Source organism: Cyanistes caeruleus, chromosome 1 (assembly GCF_971803275.1).
Source record: "Cyanistes caeruleus chromosome 1, bCyaCae1.hap1.1, whole genome shotgun sequence".
Lineage (NCBI taxonomy): Eukaryota > Metazoa > Chordata > Aves > Passeriformes > Paridae > Cyanistes > Cyanistes caeruleus.
In genome coordinates, this window is record NC_141701.1 from 87,346,017 (window position 1) to 87,366,326 (window position 20,310).

At 41.6% G+C, this 20,310-nt stretch overlaps 1 protein-coding gene across 1 annotated transcript in view; it reads left to right on the forward strand.

Moving 5' to 3' along the window:
- The window catches only part of BMP6 (bone morphogenetic protein 6), an 87,641-nt gene that overhangs the window by 44,741 nt on the left and 22,590 nt on the right, over positions 1-20,310 (forward strand). The window contains exon 2 of the mRNA XM_086901270.1: positions 17,670-17,862. Within this exon, the coding sequence (XP_086757396.1) occupies positions 17,670-17,862 (193 nt within the window). The remainder of the gene's footprint in view (positions 1-17,669; positions 17,863-20,310) is intronic.

Here is a 20,310-nt window from a genome sequence, read left to right on the forward strand (position 1 = left end):
CTGAGTCTTAAAAGGCTTTATTTCAGAGTGTGGTTGGCTGAGTCTAGACAAGTGCCTTCACCCTGTTCAACTCCAACAGGTCATATGTTTCAAAATCACTTAAAACTTGCATTTAGAAGTTAAGCTCTCCCCTCCTGGGATCTGGGCCGGTGCTTCCAGCCCATGTCTTGGCACTCCAGAATACCTGGGGCTTGCATTGAGTTAGCAAAGCACTGGCACCTCCCAATCACCCCAAGCTTGCATGAACACTGGTGCGTTCACCCACAAGTCAGACTTCTGTAACTCTAGCATCAGGCCTCTCATCAGCCTTGACCACTTGTAAAAAAGGCTAAATTTCACATTTTTGTACTCAGAGGCTTTTGTCAGCTTTATCAATTCTATTCTGTGTGCTTTCTAACTGGGTTTGTATATATCATAAAAGCCTTTTTCCCCTTGTCCAATTAATCGAAGCTAAACCTAACGTACAAGAAATTCATGTTTCCAAAATTCTTATTCCCTTGATGAACCTCTGTGCTTGGTAAGAAAAAGCCAGGTCCTTGCTGCTGCTCTCCTGGTGAATGTGCTGGGGGTGACTAGGGAACCAGCACCTTGTTTCCCCTCTGGCTTTTCAGGTGCTTGAGGGAGAACACATGGTGTCTCACTAGTGGTCCCTGACCATGCAGTATGCAAACATCCTGGTCCATGTAGCCAGAAGGAAGGGAGGGTTTCACCTGATTTAAATTTAGTTTTCAAGCAATTGTCTTAATCTCTTATTTGAGAGGTAGGAGAAGTGGATGGGGTGTATGAGCCACAGAGGTGCTTCTCCCTTCCTGATGGGAGGTGAGTGTGTGCTGCTGGGGTTAATGTGGCACTTTGTGTCCCCTGGATACAAAGCCATGGCCCTCCCTAGACGATAATGGGTGGTATGGAGGACCTGAGCCCTTCATGATGTGGGTGCAAATTCGACAGACAAGAAAATTGTGAATTGGAACATCTGTGTAGACCTTTCTACTGCCAGTCTCTCATCACCCAAGTGAAGGCAAGCATTTATACCCCACTACTGCTGGTTTACTGAGTGTGTCTGTGAGAGCAAGGGATCACACGCTTGGGAGGAAGCAACTCAGTTGGAGGGCAGAAAATCCACATGACCACAGTGTTTTGTGAGTCATGGCAAAGGTGCAGCCAGTGGGCAGGAGAAAGAAACATGAGAGCTGCAGCTCATCTGTAATTATGCTATTGCATATGCTGATCAAACAAGAGAGAGAGTCTCATTCCTTTGCTAATGCACCTACACAGGTAATTGGCAATACCATCTGTCTCAGAGCTCTTTCCCAGATATAAAACACAGTTACATCGACAGGAAAAATTAGGAAATGGCCTGAAAACACATTTTTTATACTATAGCATTTGTAACCTGGATAAAAGTTTATCAAGTGCCTGCATGTATACTAAATGAGCAGTGGAGTGGAGATTTTTATGAGTTAAAATAGCTATTGAGCAAAGTAGATTATGCAGTATTTGATCATGTATTTTCTAGTCTTTCTGAATGTCTGCTCCTGTACCTTGTGATGTGGATGCTATTTTCTGTAAATGCAAACTTTTGTTACAGTTTACTGCTATCTATAGGAATGCAAAATGAGCTCTAAATATATGGAAACTTTCTATTACCTACATAGACCAAAAAGCAGATGTTAGTCTTGAGTTGGTGGAGGTGAACAGCCAAATAAAGTTCAGCCAATTTTATTGGGAAATGAGGAAAATCAAGTAGAATATTTTCCACCATTAAATTGCCTTGCTTCTCCATCATGCTACTGGTATTAAAAGTATATATTTGCTATGGGTGCCAGCAAAATATTTCATCTTGTAGAAAGAAGAGCATTGTGAGGGAAGCTGCAAAATAATTTACATTCTGGTTTTCCAAGGTCTTTATTGGGGGGAAAAAAAAGCAAAGTGCAGTTGGTAAAATAACTTGGAGAATGGTGTTTTTGTGGGAAGACGTTTTCACAAGACCCTTAACAACAGCTTAAGAATGGAAAAGGGTTTTCATGAGAGTCATTACCTACCCATTGCAGTTTTGTGAAAAGTGTGGCTGTCCCATCACTTAAATAACTTTCCCTAAAGAAATTTTAATTGGTGCACCGTTTTGATTGCAGTGCTTCAAATAACTCAGGGGTATCAGGCATGGTTTTGGTTGAGCCTTCTTGCTCAAACCAGAAGGGCCAAGACCTTCTATGTTTCTGACAATTGTTTCAGCTCAGCTGAGTTCTTTGTGAATTACCAGGAATGGCTTAAGTGTGCTTTTGGATTCCACCTGATAAAGCAGCAACTTTTGATGAAACTGGGTCAGGTTTCCCTGACCTCTTTCTCTTAGCTTGCTCTGCCCTCTGTTGAGGTGAAATTAGGCCATTGGTAGATTTTCATCTAGTGATTTCTGTTTTTTTACAAGCTAGAGTTTTTATGTATGGTTAGCATAAAACCTTTGGCTTCAACAAAATATTATTTCAGTGGTTTTGGTTCATTCTGGGATGTTTTGGTTCCAGTATGACATTAAAAAGCATCCATTTGGAAGCGCTGAGGTTTTGGAAATGGAAGCTCCATTTCTAGCCCTATCATGTGTAACTCCAGGATCCCAAGATCTCTGGGTGTGTTCTTGTGACATTCATCTTTTAATGCTTCCCTGTAAGGCATCTGAGCTGTGATGGTACCCATAAAGTTTGTAAAGTATTTTAAATTCGACTATAAATAAGAAATATTTTCTCCTCATTCACTAACATTCCCTATTGAAGCTCTGTTTTCCAGTTAGGTGGAATTCAAGCAAGACTATAACCTTCCTAGTAAAAGTGGCTGCATTCAAAACTGTTCTGTTTGGCAGTTTCTTGATGTTGCTTAATGCACAAGCTTGTAATATTGTAAATATTACATATATTATAAATAAAGTTGTAATATTTGAACTCTCAAGCTGTATCTCCTTGGACAAGGAATGAAAGGTAGGGATAGAGGGAATATTTGTTGTATTTTGAATATAACCTATCAGTCCAAAAGACTTTTGATTCGGCCCGTGCTGGCTGTTTAAGAGTGTGCCTTTCAAAATCTTCTAGTTTTAGGAAAAAAGCTATTCCATGTCAGAAAACAGAACATTAAAACTGCATATAGAAGAAATGCAAGCCTTTGAAGAAGAATATAGTGAAAATACATCCTACAGCTTTGCCTGAGCCATACAGAAAAGCAGCTTTTGTTGTTTTGCAGACAGGACATCATGAGCACGGAGCACAAAATGTTAACTTGAGCATTGGCTATTTGTATCTAACAGTAAGTGTTAAGGTGTTGAACTACTGCACTCATGTTTCTCTTTATTTAAAAACAGCAAAAATTTTTTTTTTTTTTTTGTATTCAAAATGAATCAGTGCGTACTTGGTTCCACACTTGTATATGCTGTAGTTGGGGAAGTTTATCAGTGCTGTTAGCAATGAAACCAAAACTAAAAACCTTAGCAAATCCAGCTAAACTTGCATTTATTTATGGATAGATTAGATCATATTTCTCCCTTCCATCCATTCTGAAAGCAGAAATCACATTTGACTGTCTCTTCAAAGCCTTTCAATCATACTTTCTTCTGTGTGCAGAGTACAGTTGACTCCTTTTTAAAAACCTAAATAATCCTACTGCTTCAGAGACCTGACTAAAGACCTCGATGTTTGCACTTTGTAATCCCACGGTACCCAAACAGGACTGGTCTGTGAGCACTGAGCCAAATCAAACATCTGAGTGTGGCAAATCACAGGGATAATAACCTTCTCTCAGGTCACTCAGGCTGTGAGTTATCAGACCACTGCCATGCCCAGAGCCGTTTTGGTGAGGTGCAACTTGGGTAGGTCCTATGACAAACAATGCACTGGATGCAGGCAGCTGTCCCAGTTGCTGTAAAAACAGCAGAAAGGCAGTAGCAGAGGAAAGAAACTTTTCATAAAATTGAGCTAGATGTATGAGGCTAAAATAGGTACTCAAAAAGGTTTGTATAATTTTTGCTGTTGTTATCAACTTTGTTTTTTGTACATAGAATAATGTCTTGTCTTTGAAACATATTTCTTCCCCCTAAGAAAAACTGATTGTGCTTTTTTTTTGTTTCTCCTAGTAGAAAAAAGTGTACATTTCAGATTCCAAAATATTATGAGCATAATTATGAGAAAAGCATTTCTTATGGAAATACTTATTAGAAAATATTTTGTCTTTGCCAGGATTTGTTTAGGTCCCCAGCCTTATCTCAGTGCCTAAAGTAGAAGCTGAGAGCTCTGTTTCACCCAGACTCTTTTTGACTCAGACTAAAGCAGAGCTGTTCAAGCTAATGATATTTTCCACATGGTAAAGGCAGAAACTTTTCTCTTCATCCCATAGAAAAGGTTTTCTAATAATGGATGGAAGGACCTTGTAAAACTTTGAATGGGTGCTATCCCCAGTAAGACAAACCTTCTATCTAAAATATTTTCCATCTCAGATTTTCCTCTGATAGAAATATATTGAGGGATTCTTTCCATGCATTTGAGTACCAGGGCAAAAAATAATGTTGCTACAAGCTCTTCAGGATCTCGAAATACAAAGGTGATATTATTCAGGTTAGGGTTGGGTTTTTTTTATAATGTCTTCAGATGAAAAGTGTAGGTCAGAAAGAATCTGGAAGGTTATATACATCAACACCTCACCGAGACATCAAGCATGTGGAATGCAATATTGCAGTGATTATGCTTGAAGGAATGCTCGAAAGAATTCTCCTCGGCTACCCAAACGAGTGCACATATATTAGGTAGTCACAGGTCTTCAGAAAACAAACAAAAAAGTCCACCAAATAATCCCTTCTTGAGTTGGTCTGTTTCCTGTAATTTTTGAACTAGCATAAAGTAGCCAAATTCTGTGGTCTAGACTGATTTGTTCTGCAATTTTATTTTTTTTTTTACTTAGGGATTTACAAACCACAGAGAATTGGAATGGATCAGAATAAATATTTGCTCATGGACTTACAGATTAGAGTTTTCAAAGTGCCCCATCTTGTCACAACACACACGTGATCATTAGCATTCATATAGGTTAGGTAAATAAAAAGGGTTTCCTCTCCACCCACTCCTCCCCTCCTCAATTTCAGTTTCATGGAGACAACACTTTAATTGTGGTACATTGTTCTTTTGGTGTCCCTCAGTGTTTTCTGCCTGGCAATTATCTGAGACTATTATTTACCAGAGAACATATTTTTTTAGAATCCTTTTTATCCCCCTCCCTTAGTATCAAGCATATTATTACTCATCTTGGAGCACTTCATCAGTGCTGTTTCTGAGTTGGAGATTTCTCCAAGTATGACAGAAGCTGCAGCTAATAACATCAATTAGACAACACTGAGGTTCCTGTTCTCCTCTTTTGACTGGAGGATGTTCTTCTCTAGGACATGCCATATAATTAAGTGCCTTTTTCTATGCATGCAAACATTATAGAAGCTTTAGTCTTGCTGTGTCTATGAGAGAATAGTCATAAGAAGATTCACTTGCTGAAGCCACAACCCCACTTGTTAGGGTTAGTGTGCAGGGGTGAAAAAGATTTAGTAAATTTGCATTAAAAAGGTCTGTTGCTTTTCATCTCTCCTCAATGTCTATATGTTTGTAAGAAGAGTGCTTTGATGTGCTAACCTGATCCAAACTTTCTTATGGTTGATGGTTTTCTTATTCAAACACAAATAAAAACCAAGTAGGTATGGCAGCTGTCTCCATGGAGTCTTGCTAATACTGTCAGATACATAGCATTACCCTCCTGCTGTAACTTAAAAAAAAAATATTTTAAAGGACTGAAGGAAAAAAAAGCTATTTTTTAACCAATGTGCCTAAAGTCATAAACTAAAATAAATAGTCACAAAGTAAATCATAAACTGAGTCATAAACTAAAATCTGTGTCTGGGTAATTTAGTTGTTGACAACATTAAAAACACTTCAGGCACAACAAAAGATAAATGATGTATTTTAAGAAGAAATTTGTTGTAGGTATTTATTTAAATTGATTTCTTTCTATATATTTATGTATACTCAAATTTGAAAGAGTTTTGATGTTTTTTCTCCTAGAATGGCATGCAACCAGTCAAGGCAAGAGAGGAGGGCATTACTAAGAGAGAAGAGTGGAAAAATAAAATCAGTGATGACAAGGCTGGATTGGGTGGGGCAGAGAAATGCTGGGATAGCCAAACAGCCAGGATATGATTGCAAGGAGTGAAGATATAGAAGCCAAATGTCTAAAAATTAATTTGTGGACAAGCAGCTCTGCTGGAAATTTTAACACATTCTCTTTTTTGTCATTTTAAATTCTGTCTCCAGGAACCTGATAACTGGTAATAAGAAAATAACTGATAATAAGAAAAAAGGGCAAGATCGATTGAAAGCCAGAAATGCCAACATACAGGGTTGGTTTTTATATCAGTGAAGTTTATTAATTTCCTGTTTGTTAACCTGAGACCTTTTGGAGTCAATTTATGTGCTATTACTTTAAGAACATTTGTAGATAACTTTTGAATTTTAAATGCCTAGAGCCCAAGGATTGCTTTGGATATTTGGTGAAAGTGAAGGGGGGTAGGGAGAAAGGGGAGAGAAAAAATAAAAGTAGTACTTGGCAGTCTGTCCTTTTTCCTGCTGGATGTTTTTCAGGTGAACTACCCAGCTATGCTACTGTATGTAAGTCAGGCCAACTATGTGGAACTAAGGATTATTCCACAAATCCTCTTTTAATAGTTCTTTTAATGGTGCTTTTCCTCAAGTCTTACTTTTTCCCCTAGGATTTCCTACCCTGACTGGGAGTCTGTGATCATTCCCAAAGCATTGCATCTCCCTGGCTTTCACCCGGGCTGGGTACCGTGCTCTGCAGCCGGGAATAGGAGCTGTGTCTCCCGCAGGCCCGGCGCGGTGCTGCCGCCACTGATGGCTTTATCAGATGGACAGAGACATTCCAAGTATGCTTCTGGTCACTGTGGGATATGGGAATATAAAAAATAATGAAAAAAGAAGGCTTAGACCAAAGCTGTTAGTCAAACCAGGCGTTTTTGTCAAGGCTTTCTTTTTTTTTTTCTTAATTTTTTTTCTTAAAGAGTGAAATTCTTTACTCCTAAGCAGATTGTTAAATCCGTGTGATGTCATTTTCTTTTCTTTTTAAAGCTGTGTTTTGAGCAGCTGAAAGCTGCAGGTTAGGTAAAACTATTAATGACCATTTTTTGACCTCTGATCCAACCGCCCACAGCGGCTGCAAATTTTTAAATGTCTGACGGCTGCTTGGCTCTCCGCAGCATCATTATGTTGGTTGACAGCGGATGAGGTTTCAGAGGTAAAAAAGTCACTTCCCAAATTGCACCCTGCTGGCATGGCTAGTAGACAGATTAAAAAATGGGAGTTCAGTGGCATGGTAGGGCAGAAGAACTCAGTTTTTATGAGCAAGGCATGCCAAGTGTTCCCTCTGGTTCTCTCTGGCTGCGTGCATGGTGGGGGCAAATCATGACACAGGGTTAGTGTGGGGAGAGTGCTTTACAAGATGTTATTGCCTCAGAAAAAGGAACACTTACCTCACATTGCTGTGTAAGGGCTGTAAAATATTCTGGGATTTCTGTTTTTTTTTCTCCAGTTTTCAGTGCTCTTGAGCACTTCCCAGATGTGTTAGGGTTGCACAGTGAGTGGCTTCACAGCCCTTCTGCCTTTGCTGGAGAAGGTTGTGGAAGAGGTGAAACTTTCCTTTGCCTTCTGTTCTTCTTTGCTCATCCTTCTCTCTCTTTGCCAGCTTTCTGGGCCTGAGAGAGTCTTGCCTGAACCTTCAGAGAACCTGTCAGGATGACCAGGACAGAAGGACAGGGAGGAAGGAGTGATAAATGAGAAGGGTGGCAAGAGAAATATTTGATTTAGCAAAGGTGCTCTGGTATTTCTGTGTAGATCAATGCCTTCCAAGGCACTGTCTTTTCCAGTTGGCACAAGGAGTTGTCCTAACACGATGGTGGTGGTGTTCAACCCCAGTGGTTGAGAATCTCCCATCCCAGTGACATGTTGGAACCCCTTCCTCTGGATCAGTGTGCCAAGCCAGCACATAGGGAATGGATGCAGTGGGGGTGAGTTTCACTTACAAACCGTGCTGTTCCTTGGACAAATATACATAGCCTGGAGTAATAGTCTTTAAAACACTTCATTGTTTCTTCAGGAACTTCATGCATTTGCTCTCCTCAGTCCTCAGAGCTCTAGCATCTTTTTGCCTTGACTATCACAAAGTGTTTGCTTTGTAGTCATATTAAAGGTTGGGAACTTGTGGGGTCTCCAGACTATGATTTTACTCTTTTTATCCCTGTGGCCACTTTCTGCCCTTCTTAGGGGCAGTGCTTCCTCCTTTCTTGTATCTTCTATTCTTTGTCTCATGCCAAAGTCTGATGTCCTTCATGCTCTCTCACAAGAGTGCCCTGCCCCTTCCCCAAAGCCCGTGCTCTTCGGTGGTCTTTTGGCCGGACGCTGCTTAATTCAGTCATTTGAAATTGGAGCCCAATGTAAAATACTAAATACTGAGCAATAAGTGAGGCAGCAGCATTTCAGCTGGAGTCACAAGTCGTGTCAGCAATGGCAATGCCCTTACAGTAGTGGTGTAGTTTCCAGGACAGCCTGACAGCCTCTGGAGCAGAGCTGAATTCTTCCATGTATCCGAGTCTTGAATGTTGGATTAAACTCCTCCAAAAATTTATAAAACCTTAAGCGCTCTGGACAGTGTTTTTATGGGGACTGGTTGCATTGTGCTCAGGAGATATCTTTCTCAGCTGGGCTATTAAATGAAAAGCTGCAACCTGCCTGTGATGCCAAGAGATGAGTGCTCAACAAAATGAAAGCGTGCAACTTAAATTGCAAACATTCATCTGTTGCCTGCTTTCCAACTTGATTCATAGTCATACCAGTAAACACAAAACCTCACCTGCAAGAAAAGCAGACAGGGTAATGTCCATAAATTTAAAAAACTTCCCCACTTTGCACAACCTGCATTTTGAAATTTCGCACAAACTTGAAAGCAAATTGGCTTGTCCTGCCTTAAATTCCTGCAGAAGGACAGATAATTTTGAGAGATGGTGTGAGATGACTACACCATTTAAAAAATTCTGAAAATATTTCCAGATCCAGTCGGTGCACCCAGGGCAGCTGTGTTTCCAGGGAGCTGCGTGCCAGTGGCCATGCCAGCAGGAAATGCAGCGTGACCTGTGGCGAACCTGGAGGGTGGGAAACGCTGCGAGAAGATTTCTATGGGTGATTTCTCTGAGTGTGGCAGGCAGTTACTGTGTGAGGATGGACACAGGAGCCAATGTTAAGCCAAGGAAGCAAGCAGGAGCAGTAGGAGAATTCTCTTCCCACCATGTGCATAGCTGCAAAGCACTTCTGATCGTGCCGATGGGCTGACAGCATCGCCTTCTCCCTGCCTGCAAGCTGGCTCTGCACGCATGAAGCCTGGCTGTGAAATAGAAATGCTTTTTGGAAAGCATAATATTATTTTAATCATAAATTATTTGGAAAAGCAATACAGAAATAGCTTTGGATCACTTCTTCCAGAGGGGTGTTTTTGCAGTCAGGGTCTTTATCAGCTTCTCAGTGGGAACTGCATTAATATTGCCACAAAAATGCAAACAGTAGTGCCTTTGATAAAGCAATTTGGCATCTCTTAAGCAAAAAGATGTTTTGTTTTCCTAAGATACAACACTGTTTGCAGTGCAGGGACCTGCCGTATGTGCCAGCATATGGAAAGAAAATACCAGTTTTGTTAACATTTGTGTTGGGAAGGCACAGGGTAGGAACGAAGGAGGCGGCTGTGGAAGCAGTTGCAAAATGATCTCTGTTATTTCAAGGGGGGCAGCCCAGGAAGCCCAAAAGTGAGTGTTGGTGGCAGAGGTGCTGGTGGCCTGCATTCAGCCTCCTGGCTTAGCTGCCCCTGAGCACTTTGCCAAGGGTCCTCCTTCTCAGTTTTGCTTTAACTTTTCCCATCATTTGCTAGGGCAAGGCTGTTCCCCACTGCTGCCTCTTCCCATTGCAGAGCGGAAAAGCTTTACTGGCCATTCTGTAGGCATCTTTGTGAAAATGCCTTTATAGTACTTTCTGGTGTCCCATGAGTATTATGTATTTGATTAGGGAATTATTTTGATTTTTAGACTGCCTTTGGTTCAAGAATCCTGAAAGGAAGCTGTTGTGCAACTATTTTAATCTGATTTTACAAGCCGATTCCAGCTTGATTCCCAGCAAAAAGAAACAAAGAAGAACTCAGTTGCATTTTTCATCCAAAAGTAAAAACCCCTCCTCCTTTGAAGCTCTTCTCTAGAGTGTTATGTTTAGAGAGCAATTTGCTATTGTTTAAATTTAATCTCCATAATTACGTTGGGATTGGATTAATGATGGGTTATTTTCTGAGTCATTATTTGCTGGCACACACAGCTATCGAGCATAAAGCCAGGCCTTCATCGGCTGTAAACTGGCATCGCTCCACCGAAGTCAGTGGAATAATTCCACTCTATATTGTGTCGGCCCAGATGTGATATTAGAGCTGTTTTGAAGAAAGCATCCTTTTGGAGTTTGTTGGCCTTGAATCTTCATATTATTGTAAAGGTGTCTAGGCATTAGCTTAAAAGTGCATTAGATTTATGGTTGCACAGCTGGTTGTTGTGTCTAACCCACCTCAGCTGGACCCAGGGGGATCAGCAAATGGTGCAATGCCAGGCTGAACCGTAGGTATCTTGACTTCTTTTTTATGTTTAAAACTGCCTTTTACCCCTGTGGATGTGGGAGAAGTTCACCAGGGAGGTCTGGCAAACTTTTACATGTTCATATCTATGAGGACAAACCTTGGTCAGTTTGTTTGGGAAACTGTACTGAAAATCCAGAGGAGATGTCTGAGAAGCAGACATCTAAATTTTTTTAAAAAATTGGTTATTTTTGCTCATTCTGTTTTTCAGAAATGGGTGAAGGGGGGTGGAATTTGGGAAGATCATGTAGAAGAGCAGCAGCAGGAGCAGTAGGCAGTGGACCTGATATAGGTGATAATCCCTCATCACAATTGGGGTGATAGCAAGAAGTCGTCTTTTTTTGGGAGATTCTGGGAGGCTGTGTAGAGTTGCTGTGATCACAGAAGGTAGTTGAAGTGGCTGGGCTGAGACCAAGGAGGGAAGAAATTATCTCCCCACCTCTTGTGCATATTGAGCGGGGAAGGGTTTGCTTTCAGACCTTATTTTAATAAAGTATTTTAATCTTATCAGAGTTTCTTCTCCTTTAAAGAATTGTCCTTCTCACCACCTGTGAAATGGCTTGTTAATAAATAATAGTTTTGAAAAGTTTTGCTTTCTTTCAGGTCTTTGCAGTAAAGAGAAAGTAGTCAGTCCTGTCTGTAAGCAGTAGTGGATTTAGGATGTTTCTGCGGTGGGACAGAGCACTTTTTATGTTGGTGCCCAAGTGACAGTGGCACACATAGCATATATGTAAGTGTGAAAAACAGGCAGCAGTGATCCTTTTCTGATGCATCCTCACTACTTCCAGTAGCCATCTGTTTTTGCTGCTGTCTTGCTCTTGAGCCTGCAGGTCCACCTAGAGCAATGTAACTTCTGTTTCCTTGTTAAACAGCAGAAAGTACCTATAAAGCCTTTTAGTCTTCTCTCCTTCCTATTTGAAGATATTAAACTGGTACATTGTGCTCTTTGGGTTGTACTCTGCAGTTTTTGAAACAGCGTTTAGGAAATGCTGCTTATTTTAGGAAGAAATGTCAGCTTTGACAGTAACAGTGCTTCTGCAGTTGTGATCATCTGTCAGAGATGTGGGACTGTTCAGGAGATGTGGTATCTTTTTTTAGATTGACCTGATGGATTTGGAAAATACAGGCAAGCCTTCTGGCACATCGTGGGCATCTCTTCAGAGTAAAAAGAATGTGCTGCAGACCACATCCATGTAGAGCCACTGTGAAACAGAATGTAAATTGTAAGACCCAAATGAAGACCGAGTCTTGCTCTGGAGCTGGACACCCCTCAGATTAGGTGTTCAAACCTTCTTACTCTCTTTTGCTTCAAAAGAAACAACTGGCAACTGTGGACACAGATCAAGAGGGAGGATTTAAGCTTACATAAATTTTGTTCTGTGCAAGCTACTGTCGGCCAGTATTGTAGAAATTCTGGTGATGCCACTGTAAGTTTACAGCAGTACACGGTCCATTTATTAGAGGGGACTGTTGGAGATTTAGTAATGCTTAAAGCATTTGAGGCCTAATACACTGCTTCATTGCTCCAGATGTGATAAATGCTGTTGATTTAGAGCATAAATTTGTGATGTAATGTGGAGGAATTGCCTTTGTGCTGGTTATGTAGATGTGGAATCTCCTGTTAGAAATTCCAGTTTTCAGATGTTTTCTCATTTCATTTGGGAGTGGGTCACATGTGAAGGCTGAGAAGAAATGAATAGGAACGGCTTATATTTGTTCTCAAACTGAATTCAGGAACACTTATGCAAAACTCACTTTGCATAAGCAGGCTGTGAATCCTGGCTGCTTTTCCTGGAGTATATGGTAGCTGTGGCCCTGCAAAACCAAGTCACCATTAAGGATCTCAATGTGCAAAACATTCTTCAGTAGTTTCAGCTTTGCAGATACAGAATGACCTGTCCTAAACAGTTCTGTCTCAGTAATTTGCAACACCACTCCTTCTCTGTGCCCTCCGAGGAACCACATTGCCACGGGAATCATAATTATTTATATAGGAAATTTATTTTTTAAAAATTACTTCTGGAACTCTAGGTTAGTATTTTTGGCTTTATTGCCTAGAGTTCGAATTAGAGACTTTCTTAAGCCAGTATTTTAATTTTCACCTGAGCACTTGACCTAACACTTTTCTCAGCAGCTGAGAACTGGAGAAAATCACCAGATATGATACTTGGTGCTGCTGTTCTAAGTGAAAATTGTGTTTCCTCAGGAAATGCTCTTGACCTGTTATTTCTGCATACTGGTTTAATTTAGATCCAAAAAGAAATGCTTAAAATTCCAACGTAGAAGGATAGTTTATTTCCATGACTGTCATTAGGCTTATGTTTCCTTTGGTCCAATGTGTGTGCTACACAGTCAAATGGAAGTAGGATGGTATAGTTACCAAAATGGATGTGTTAATTTCTCAATTAATTTTTTTTTTTCTGTGCAGTGTTTTTACAGTAAAAAGTATTGTAAGCAGCATGCTATTTTTAAACCAGGGACATTTTGTGCTGAAATTGGCCATTGCAACACTGGGTTAGAATTAGAATACACAAAATTCAAAACCACAGTAACCCTAATTTTTCCATTCTTGCCTTTTTAACTGCTCAACAATAGTGCTGTGTTTGTATAGCATTTAAAAATATTTGCTAAGTCGAATGTAAAGAGCTACTGGCAGACTTCTCTGTTAACTCTTTCTACATGCTCTGCCAGTCTGGTCAGAAATGGATTCTAGTGAAAATCCAGGGATGAATCCAATGTCCAGAGCTCACACCTTCCTTTGCACTGCAAGCAAAGGAGCAGCAATCAGCCAGGATGGGGGCAGACCTGCATGGTGGGGTGAGCAGTCCCTCTGGCTCATAATGGGCTAAAATCTGTTTGACAGCTCCTTTCCCAACTTGCCCCAATATGTGCAGGCTTGGATTTGTAATCTCCAAGGACTTACTCCAGCAAAAGAATAGTAATGTTTGGGATAACACAGTCTGACCATGAAGATGAATTTTATAGGCTATAGTTCATGCCACGACCTTACAAACACTGCCTGGCTTGGTCCTAACATTCCAGCCAGCACTCTGGGAAAAAGTTATGGGAGCCCAACGTCACTCAGGGCTTCTACCTTCCAACCTGCCCCAGCTGTGAGCTGCCTGATTTTCCCTGCAAGAGCTTTGCATAGTTGGGACATTCTTATGTCCATCTTCAGATGTCCATCTTCAGATGTCCATCTTCAGATGTCCATCTTCAGATGGAAATTGGCTTTGGATTTCACATCACTGGTCAGACTGACCCAAATGTATTCATGTGGAAAAAATAATAATGGGAAAGCAGCTTGAGAAATGATTTCTGCTTTTTTGCTGTTGCCTTGCATTTTGGTGTATGCTGTCTGTATTTTGAATACAAGCTCATATGATGCATTGTAACATGGTAGCAGTCCAGACTGGGTAGTCCTGGGAACCAGCAGCTTGAGTCTTGCCTTTCCAAATTTTACTGTTCTAAAACTTGACTTCTTTGTTAAAAATGAAGAGTTTCCAGGGGGCAAAAAGCCCCCAGAGAAGGACTGTTGGCATTTTATATTTTTAAGCTGTCTTGCTGAATGAAAACAGTTGATTATTAGCTTGATGGGGTGACAATGAGTATATAGAACTTAAATATCTCACCACTCCCACAAAGAAAAAAAAAATCCACCCTCCATTGTATCATGGGAAGATAAATAGCCAGAAAAACTTTCCAACTCGTTAAACTTTTATACTTGCTTCATACAAGCTTAATGTAGGCTTTTTTCCATCCTGTGATGTTGTTGGGCTGCTTCTGAACTGATCCTAGTGGAGGAGGACACCATCAGTTTAGCAGTATTTCTTTCTTGTAACAGAAACCTGCCTTTCTTATGACAGAATAAGATGAATTGCTTAATCTAAAGGATTAAAAAAAGATTTCCTTGTTTGTGTGCTTCAGGTTGTTTATTCTGCCAAGCCTGATAACGAAATCAGTCTGAATGTTTCCCTTGTAATCAGTTTAGTCAGCTTCTATGATTGTGTGGTGTATTTGGGCAAGGACAGGGATAAAGGAAGAAAGTTTTAAAAAAACAGGAAAATACTATTGTGAATATATCAGGCAAGTTATAAACTGGGAAAGGGTAATTGGAGTCAAGCATCATACCTGCTGCTACTTGTCATGTTCTGTGGTAGATGTTTTGGTGGGCTTTTCTTCCTCTCGTGTCTTGTGTTTTTAGGAGAGGAGTGTGGGAAAATACTGATTTAAAGGACTAGAGTTTGGCGATATCACTTCTAAACTGCACATTTTGTACTGATGAGTGGAGGTCAGGCCATTGCAGCTGACTTGAGTCAGAAAGGAAGAACAAAAAGTGATGTTTGGGCTCATTTTGAGCTTCGTGCTGTGTGGGACAGCTCCAGGTTCTCTCTTGTGAACTTTGAGAGACCATATCACATCTTGATATGGTCTCTCAAAGTGGCAAGAGCTGGCAGGAAGCATCAACAACTCCTTTGCTGCCTCTGGCATAATTTTAGCTTTCTGGCACCCTGATGGAGTTCTGTTGCTTATCCTGGTTGTGTCCTTCCCCTTGCTCTTCCTGCTTCTTCTTTATCATCCTCAGCCACGAGCCTGGGGAAAAGCCGCCTTGCTGCACCTCGCCTGTAGGTCAGCTCATCCCTGTGACAGCCCGGAAGGGGGTGTGGGTTTCAGCTGGTCACTGCACCCACGAGCGAGGATGTAATGAGTTCTAAATTGAGAATTGTTGCTTCATGTGTATGTATCTCCAAACCCGTGGATTTAGACATTCCCTCACCGTAAATTGCATCCTCTCATCTTTTAGCAGTGAGTAAATGGGCCAAGCTGGCCACGTCCTGCTGCAAGCAGCCCAACGCAGTTTGTCATTGCTGCTTACACATTTCTCCAAGTACGTGGCTTCTCTCTTTTGGGAAGTGCATCCTGTGGGACTCTCCTCAGGATGGGGAGTGATCAGGCAGCTCAGGTCCTGTCTCAGAGGGTGTACACACAAGTGTGACACCAACCAGTCCGGTACTGCTGCAGTCAATCCCCACTAGGGGTGGGTGCTGCAAAGGGAAGCCCAGACCGCCCATAACCAATAACCAGAGAGGTAATTCCAGGTGGCATTGGAATTGAGTGTGCTACCATCATTTGCCTTGGTGCAACCTCTGATGAAAGTGCTGGACGTCACAACCTCATTTCTAGAAGCTAGAGAGCCCAATCACCCTCATTTGCCTGTTGTTTGACATCTGAGCTGCTCAGACAGATGCAGTGCAAGACTAACAAAATTGGCAGTGGTGTCTGACAGCAGTTTAAGAATTTGCCTGTTTGCCTTGTGGTAGCCCTTAACATAGCATCCCCCAGCGTGGTGTCCCACAGGATGCTTGGCAGCAGTCATACAGAAGTGAAAAATCTCCAGGTGAACTTCAAAGAGAAGGATGTGACTAACTGACACAGGGAGCCAGGATGTGGATCCAGCCAGATGAGGCAGCTCACATGGAAGGGCTGCCAAAAGAAAGGGAGAGGATGGTTGAAAATGTGACTGGAGAGTGAGGAGGAACAGGCAGCTGGGCAAGGTAGAGGGGAAAGTCTCCATGGGCTGTTTCCAGCGGCTGGGAGATGTCTGTTCTTCAGGGAGGTAACCTGTGGGTAAAGTGCCGAACCTCAAGCACGCTGGCTGTCATTCCTGGCTCTGCCGCAAGCCTCCGCCGCCTGTCCTTGGGCAAGTCGCTCTCCCGGTGACTCAGTATCCCAGCTGGAGAACAGGCACTGATGCTTACCTCATGGGGATGTTGTGAGAGTAGGCTCATGGATGCCTTTGCAGTCTGATGTATTAAATGGGGGGGAAGGGGGAGGGGGGACAACAAAAAGTGACCACAAAGACAGACATTAAAAGGGATCTGTTCTTCCCTTGCTGCCTCCGAACATAATCATGTCCCTAACGATAGTGTAATGGTGACTTATTCATCACTGACATATACTCCCTCAGTTCCATTGGTGGGAATGAATTTTTGTTTTTACTTTTTGTCCCCTCAGGCTTGTAAAGATGTAATTTTGTATGTTTATATAATTTGTTAATGTTTTAAGCAATTTCTAGTAGAAAATTAGGAAAAAAAATAACAAGCAATTAATCAAAGTCAGACAAAACCAAGATGTAATCAAGTAATGCAAGAGTGGGACTCAAGACAGAGTTTGGAAAAGGAGCCTCATACAGAGAAAATGCAAATCCTGAGACCTAAAGAAGGAGGAATTCTGTTTTGTGTCTGTCTTAAGCCCTGTGCCTGAGAGTGTACTCAAGGAGGTCTAAGACCAGAAACCAGAAGTGGTCACTCCTCAGCTCTCTCATTCTAAAATAAGCTTCTGCAAAGAAAGAGGAGCTCTGGTTGACTTTAACCCTCAAAATAAATGGCATGTTAATTGTATATCACATTGGGCAAGGTGGTGCAATGGCTAGTGGACAAACCTGGGAGCCAGGATGTTTTAGGGCACTTTTAGGCAATTGATTGACCTGGTGCTATCACTTGGTTCTGCCTGTGGCTGTGTGTGCTAAAGCAAAATGGAACTACTTGTTTCCTGGCTTGGAAGAGGGCTGTGAGACTTAGTAAAACACTGTAAAGAACATGGAGAGTCACAAGTGGAAAATGCTGGAAGCAGTCATAAGCTTCCAAGTTTTACACAGGAGAAAAATGCGTGGCCATATTTCACCAGTCAAAGATTATTTTTCTTTAAAAAATAGGATATCCCAGAGGAATTGGCTAGAGAAGAGGAGCATTCATCTTCACTTTATAGTGTATTTGAAAAGCTTTAATTGTATAAGTTTTCCTGGCACTTGCCAGGGCTATCTTTGGAGAAAAAACCAAACTTCTTTTTTTGAAGGAACAGGTGGCAGCATGTGGAAACCTTTTGTTGTTAAATTTTAGTCATTCCTTTTTTTTTCCTTTTCCCATCTGCAGTTGAGTATGACAAGGAGTTCACGCCTCACCAGCGGCACCACAAGGAATTCAAATTTAATTTGTCTCAGATTCCTGAGGGCGAGGCCGTCACAGCCGCTGAGTTTCGGATCTACAAGGACTGCGTTGTGGGAAGCTTTAAAAACCAAACCTTCCTTATCAGCATCTACCAGGTGCTGCAAGAACATCAGAACAGGTATGCAAGAGGGGGCTTGCTCTGTGCCACCAGCTGCTGTCCTGGAGAAGGCTGAGTTTGTGCATTAATATTGATAGGACTGAAAATAAATATCTGTTTTGTTCATGTTGACAAGGTTATTTTGGTCCTTTCCTTATGGGAAATGGGCATGGTAAAGTATGAATGAGGGTGTGCCTTAGCTGCAGGCTTTGTCTTTAAATACAGAAAGAATCTGCTGAGGAGCAGTAGAGTTTTAAAGCACTGCTGGCATTGCGGTTGTGTACTGAAATTCACGTATCCCCTTTCAACTTAATACTACCAGCTTGTTTGAAAAATACTGGTAATTAGTTAAGACTTGATCTGCTCTCAGCTGGACTTAAATTAAGGTTAATAAAGCAGAAGAAAATTCATCATGCTGACCACAACTACAAAATCATTTCTGGTCTTTCAGTGGCAATAAGGGAGGAAAAGTGAGAGAGGCAGAGAAGAAACTGTGACACAAAAATGCAAACAAGTGTAAATGGAGTGATTAATTTTAAAAGAGTAATGTCTCAGGTGGAGGAATCATGTAAGGCTAAAAGATGGAAATACATGGTCAATTAAATGCCAGAGTAATGCTGTGGTACAAAAGTGTTTCATTACTTCTACCAAAACTTGTCAGGACTGTAACTGTTCCTCTGCTGCAAGCATTAAAAAAAAAAAAAAAGAAATCAAAACCAGCAGTGTTTAAAAAAAGCTCCATTTTTTTCCTCTGCAAAGGCTTCATGTGTGTTTTCCTTTCTGCTCCTTCTTTCTCCAGTCTTTCCACTGGTACCATGTGGAGGGATTGGCCTTTGATGATTGGCAGTTCTTAGGGCAGCATCAAATAGCTCATGGTTGTTCTGTGGGGAGTGTGGCCTCTGGGGAAAAGGGAGAAATACTTCAGTAAATAGGTGATGGGGAAGAAAGTGTAGGTTTTGGAAGATCAGTGTTCCCTTTGTGCTTCAACTTGAAGATTGCTGGAGTGCTGGAGTGCCTCCTGGAGTGATGTGCATGCTGGTTAGGATGTTACATCAATGCCCACATGAAGAACTAAACAAAGTCCAGACAGTCATGCAGATTCTGTAGATGTTATTCAGAGCCACATTGCAGGAAAAATGGCAAGTGTTGGTCTGCTTCAGATTCCACAAGTAGAGATCCCACCTCTGGAGCAGGAAGAAAACCTCTGCCAAGTGTCTGTGGAAGAAGCTGATATACTGCTGTGTGGCAACCACCAAAGAAGGGCACAGAGTAGGAGAACTGTCAAATTTTATGTGGATATAACATTTTTTCTGAGTAAACTGAGCGAGTAAGGCAATGTGGGAAAGAGTATAAAGTACTGGATAAAGTACAGGATATGGCCCCTATGGTCCTGTTCCTAACATATTTACAAACTCCCTGTTCTGAAGGTGGCTGGGTGCAACAGTGATGCTGGGACTTTATATCTGTTTCCCACACCACACCAGAAGCATGCCAAAATGGGATTGCACTGTGAAGCTGTGACATGTGTCCTTTGGCATCTGCGTATCCTGGGTATCCATGGGTGCTAGAGACCTCTCTACAGACAGAGCAGAGACAGCAGCACCAGGGTGGGGATCACCAGGGTGGTCTCTGTCCAAGAGCTGGCGAGGATTTTGAGTTTTTCTGTCCCCTTCTGCCGCGTTCCTTCTGCCATTGCTGGCCACCATGCTGAGGGGATCCCGCCGCTGGGACTGGGAATCGTAACGCGGCTTCCTCCAGGCCCAGGCTGCCAGCAATTCCCTGTCCCTACTGACTGGGGCTAGGCGTGAACCACTGACCCAGGGATGAGTGTCTGTAGTTCATTACTAACCTCTGACTCATCCAGTCCCTCAAGGCTCCCTTTTTGTTTCTTTTCCTGCTTTATTTATTTGTTTTTACTGGTGGGAAGGAGGGAGACGTTTGGCTAAAGCATTTTGTGCTTCATACAAGTCTGTGGGTCTTGTCACATCATCCTCACAGAGGTGGGCAAGATGTGGCTCACAGATTCTTGCAGCTGTAGAAAGGACATGCCCTTTTCCATTCTTTTTTCCTTTCAGCTAAAAGGACTCTTTCATGTATGTGTAAAATATGAAATCATATTTGAAAACATACTTCTCTATGAATACATGGATAGGCTTGAATTTTATGTACATATCTCTATATAAAAGTGCATATATATTTATTGATTGTCCCCTTTATATTAAAAATATGCAGATGTTAAAAGAGTTAAGACAGTAGAAGATGTGTGTTGCATATTCAGTGTCATATTCAGTTGAGGTCTGACTCCATTGGCTACAGCTGCCATAGGTTCAAACATTCACTCTCACTGGTGACCTGGGTGTACTTTGGCCTGTAAACATTCTTGAAAACAAATACTAAAAAGCTGTATTTAGCTGTTTGTTAATATCTCTGCATGGAGGGGAAAAATGCCTCAGATTATTCTGGTATGCC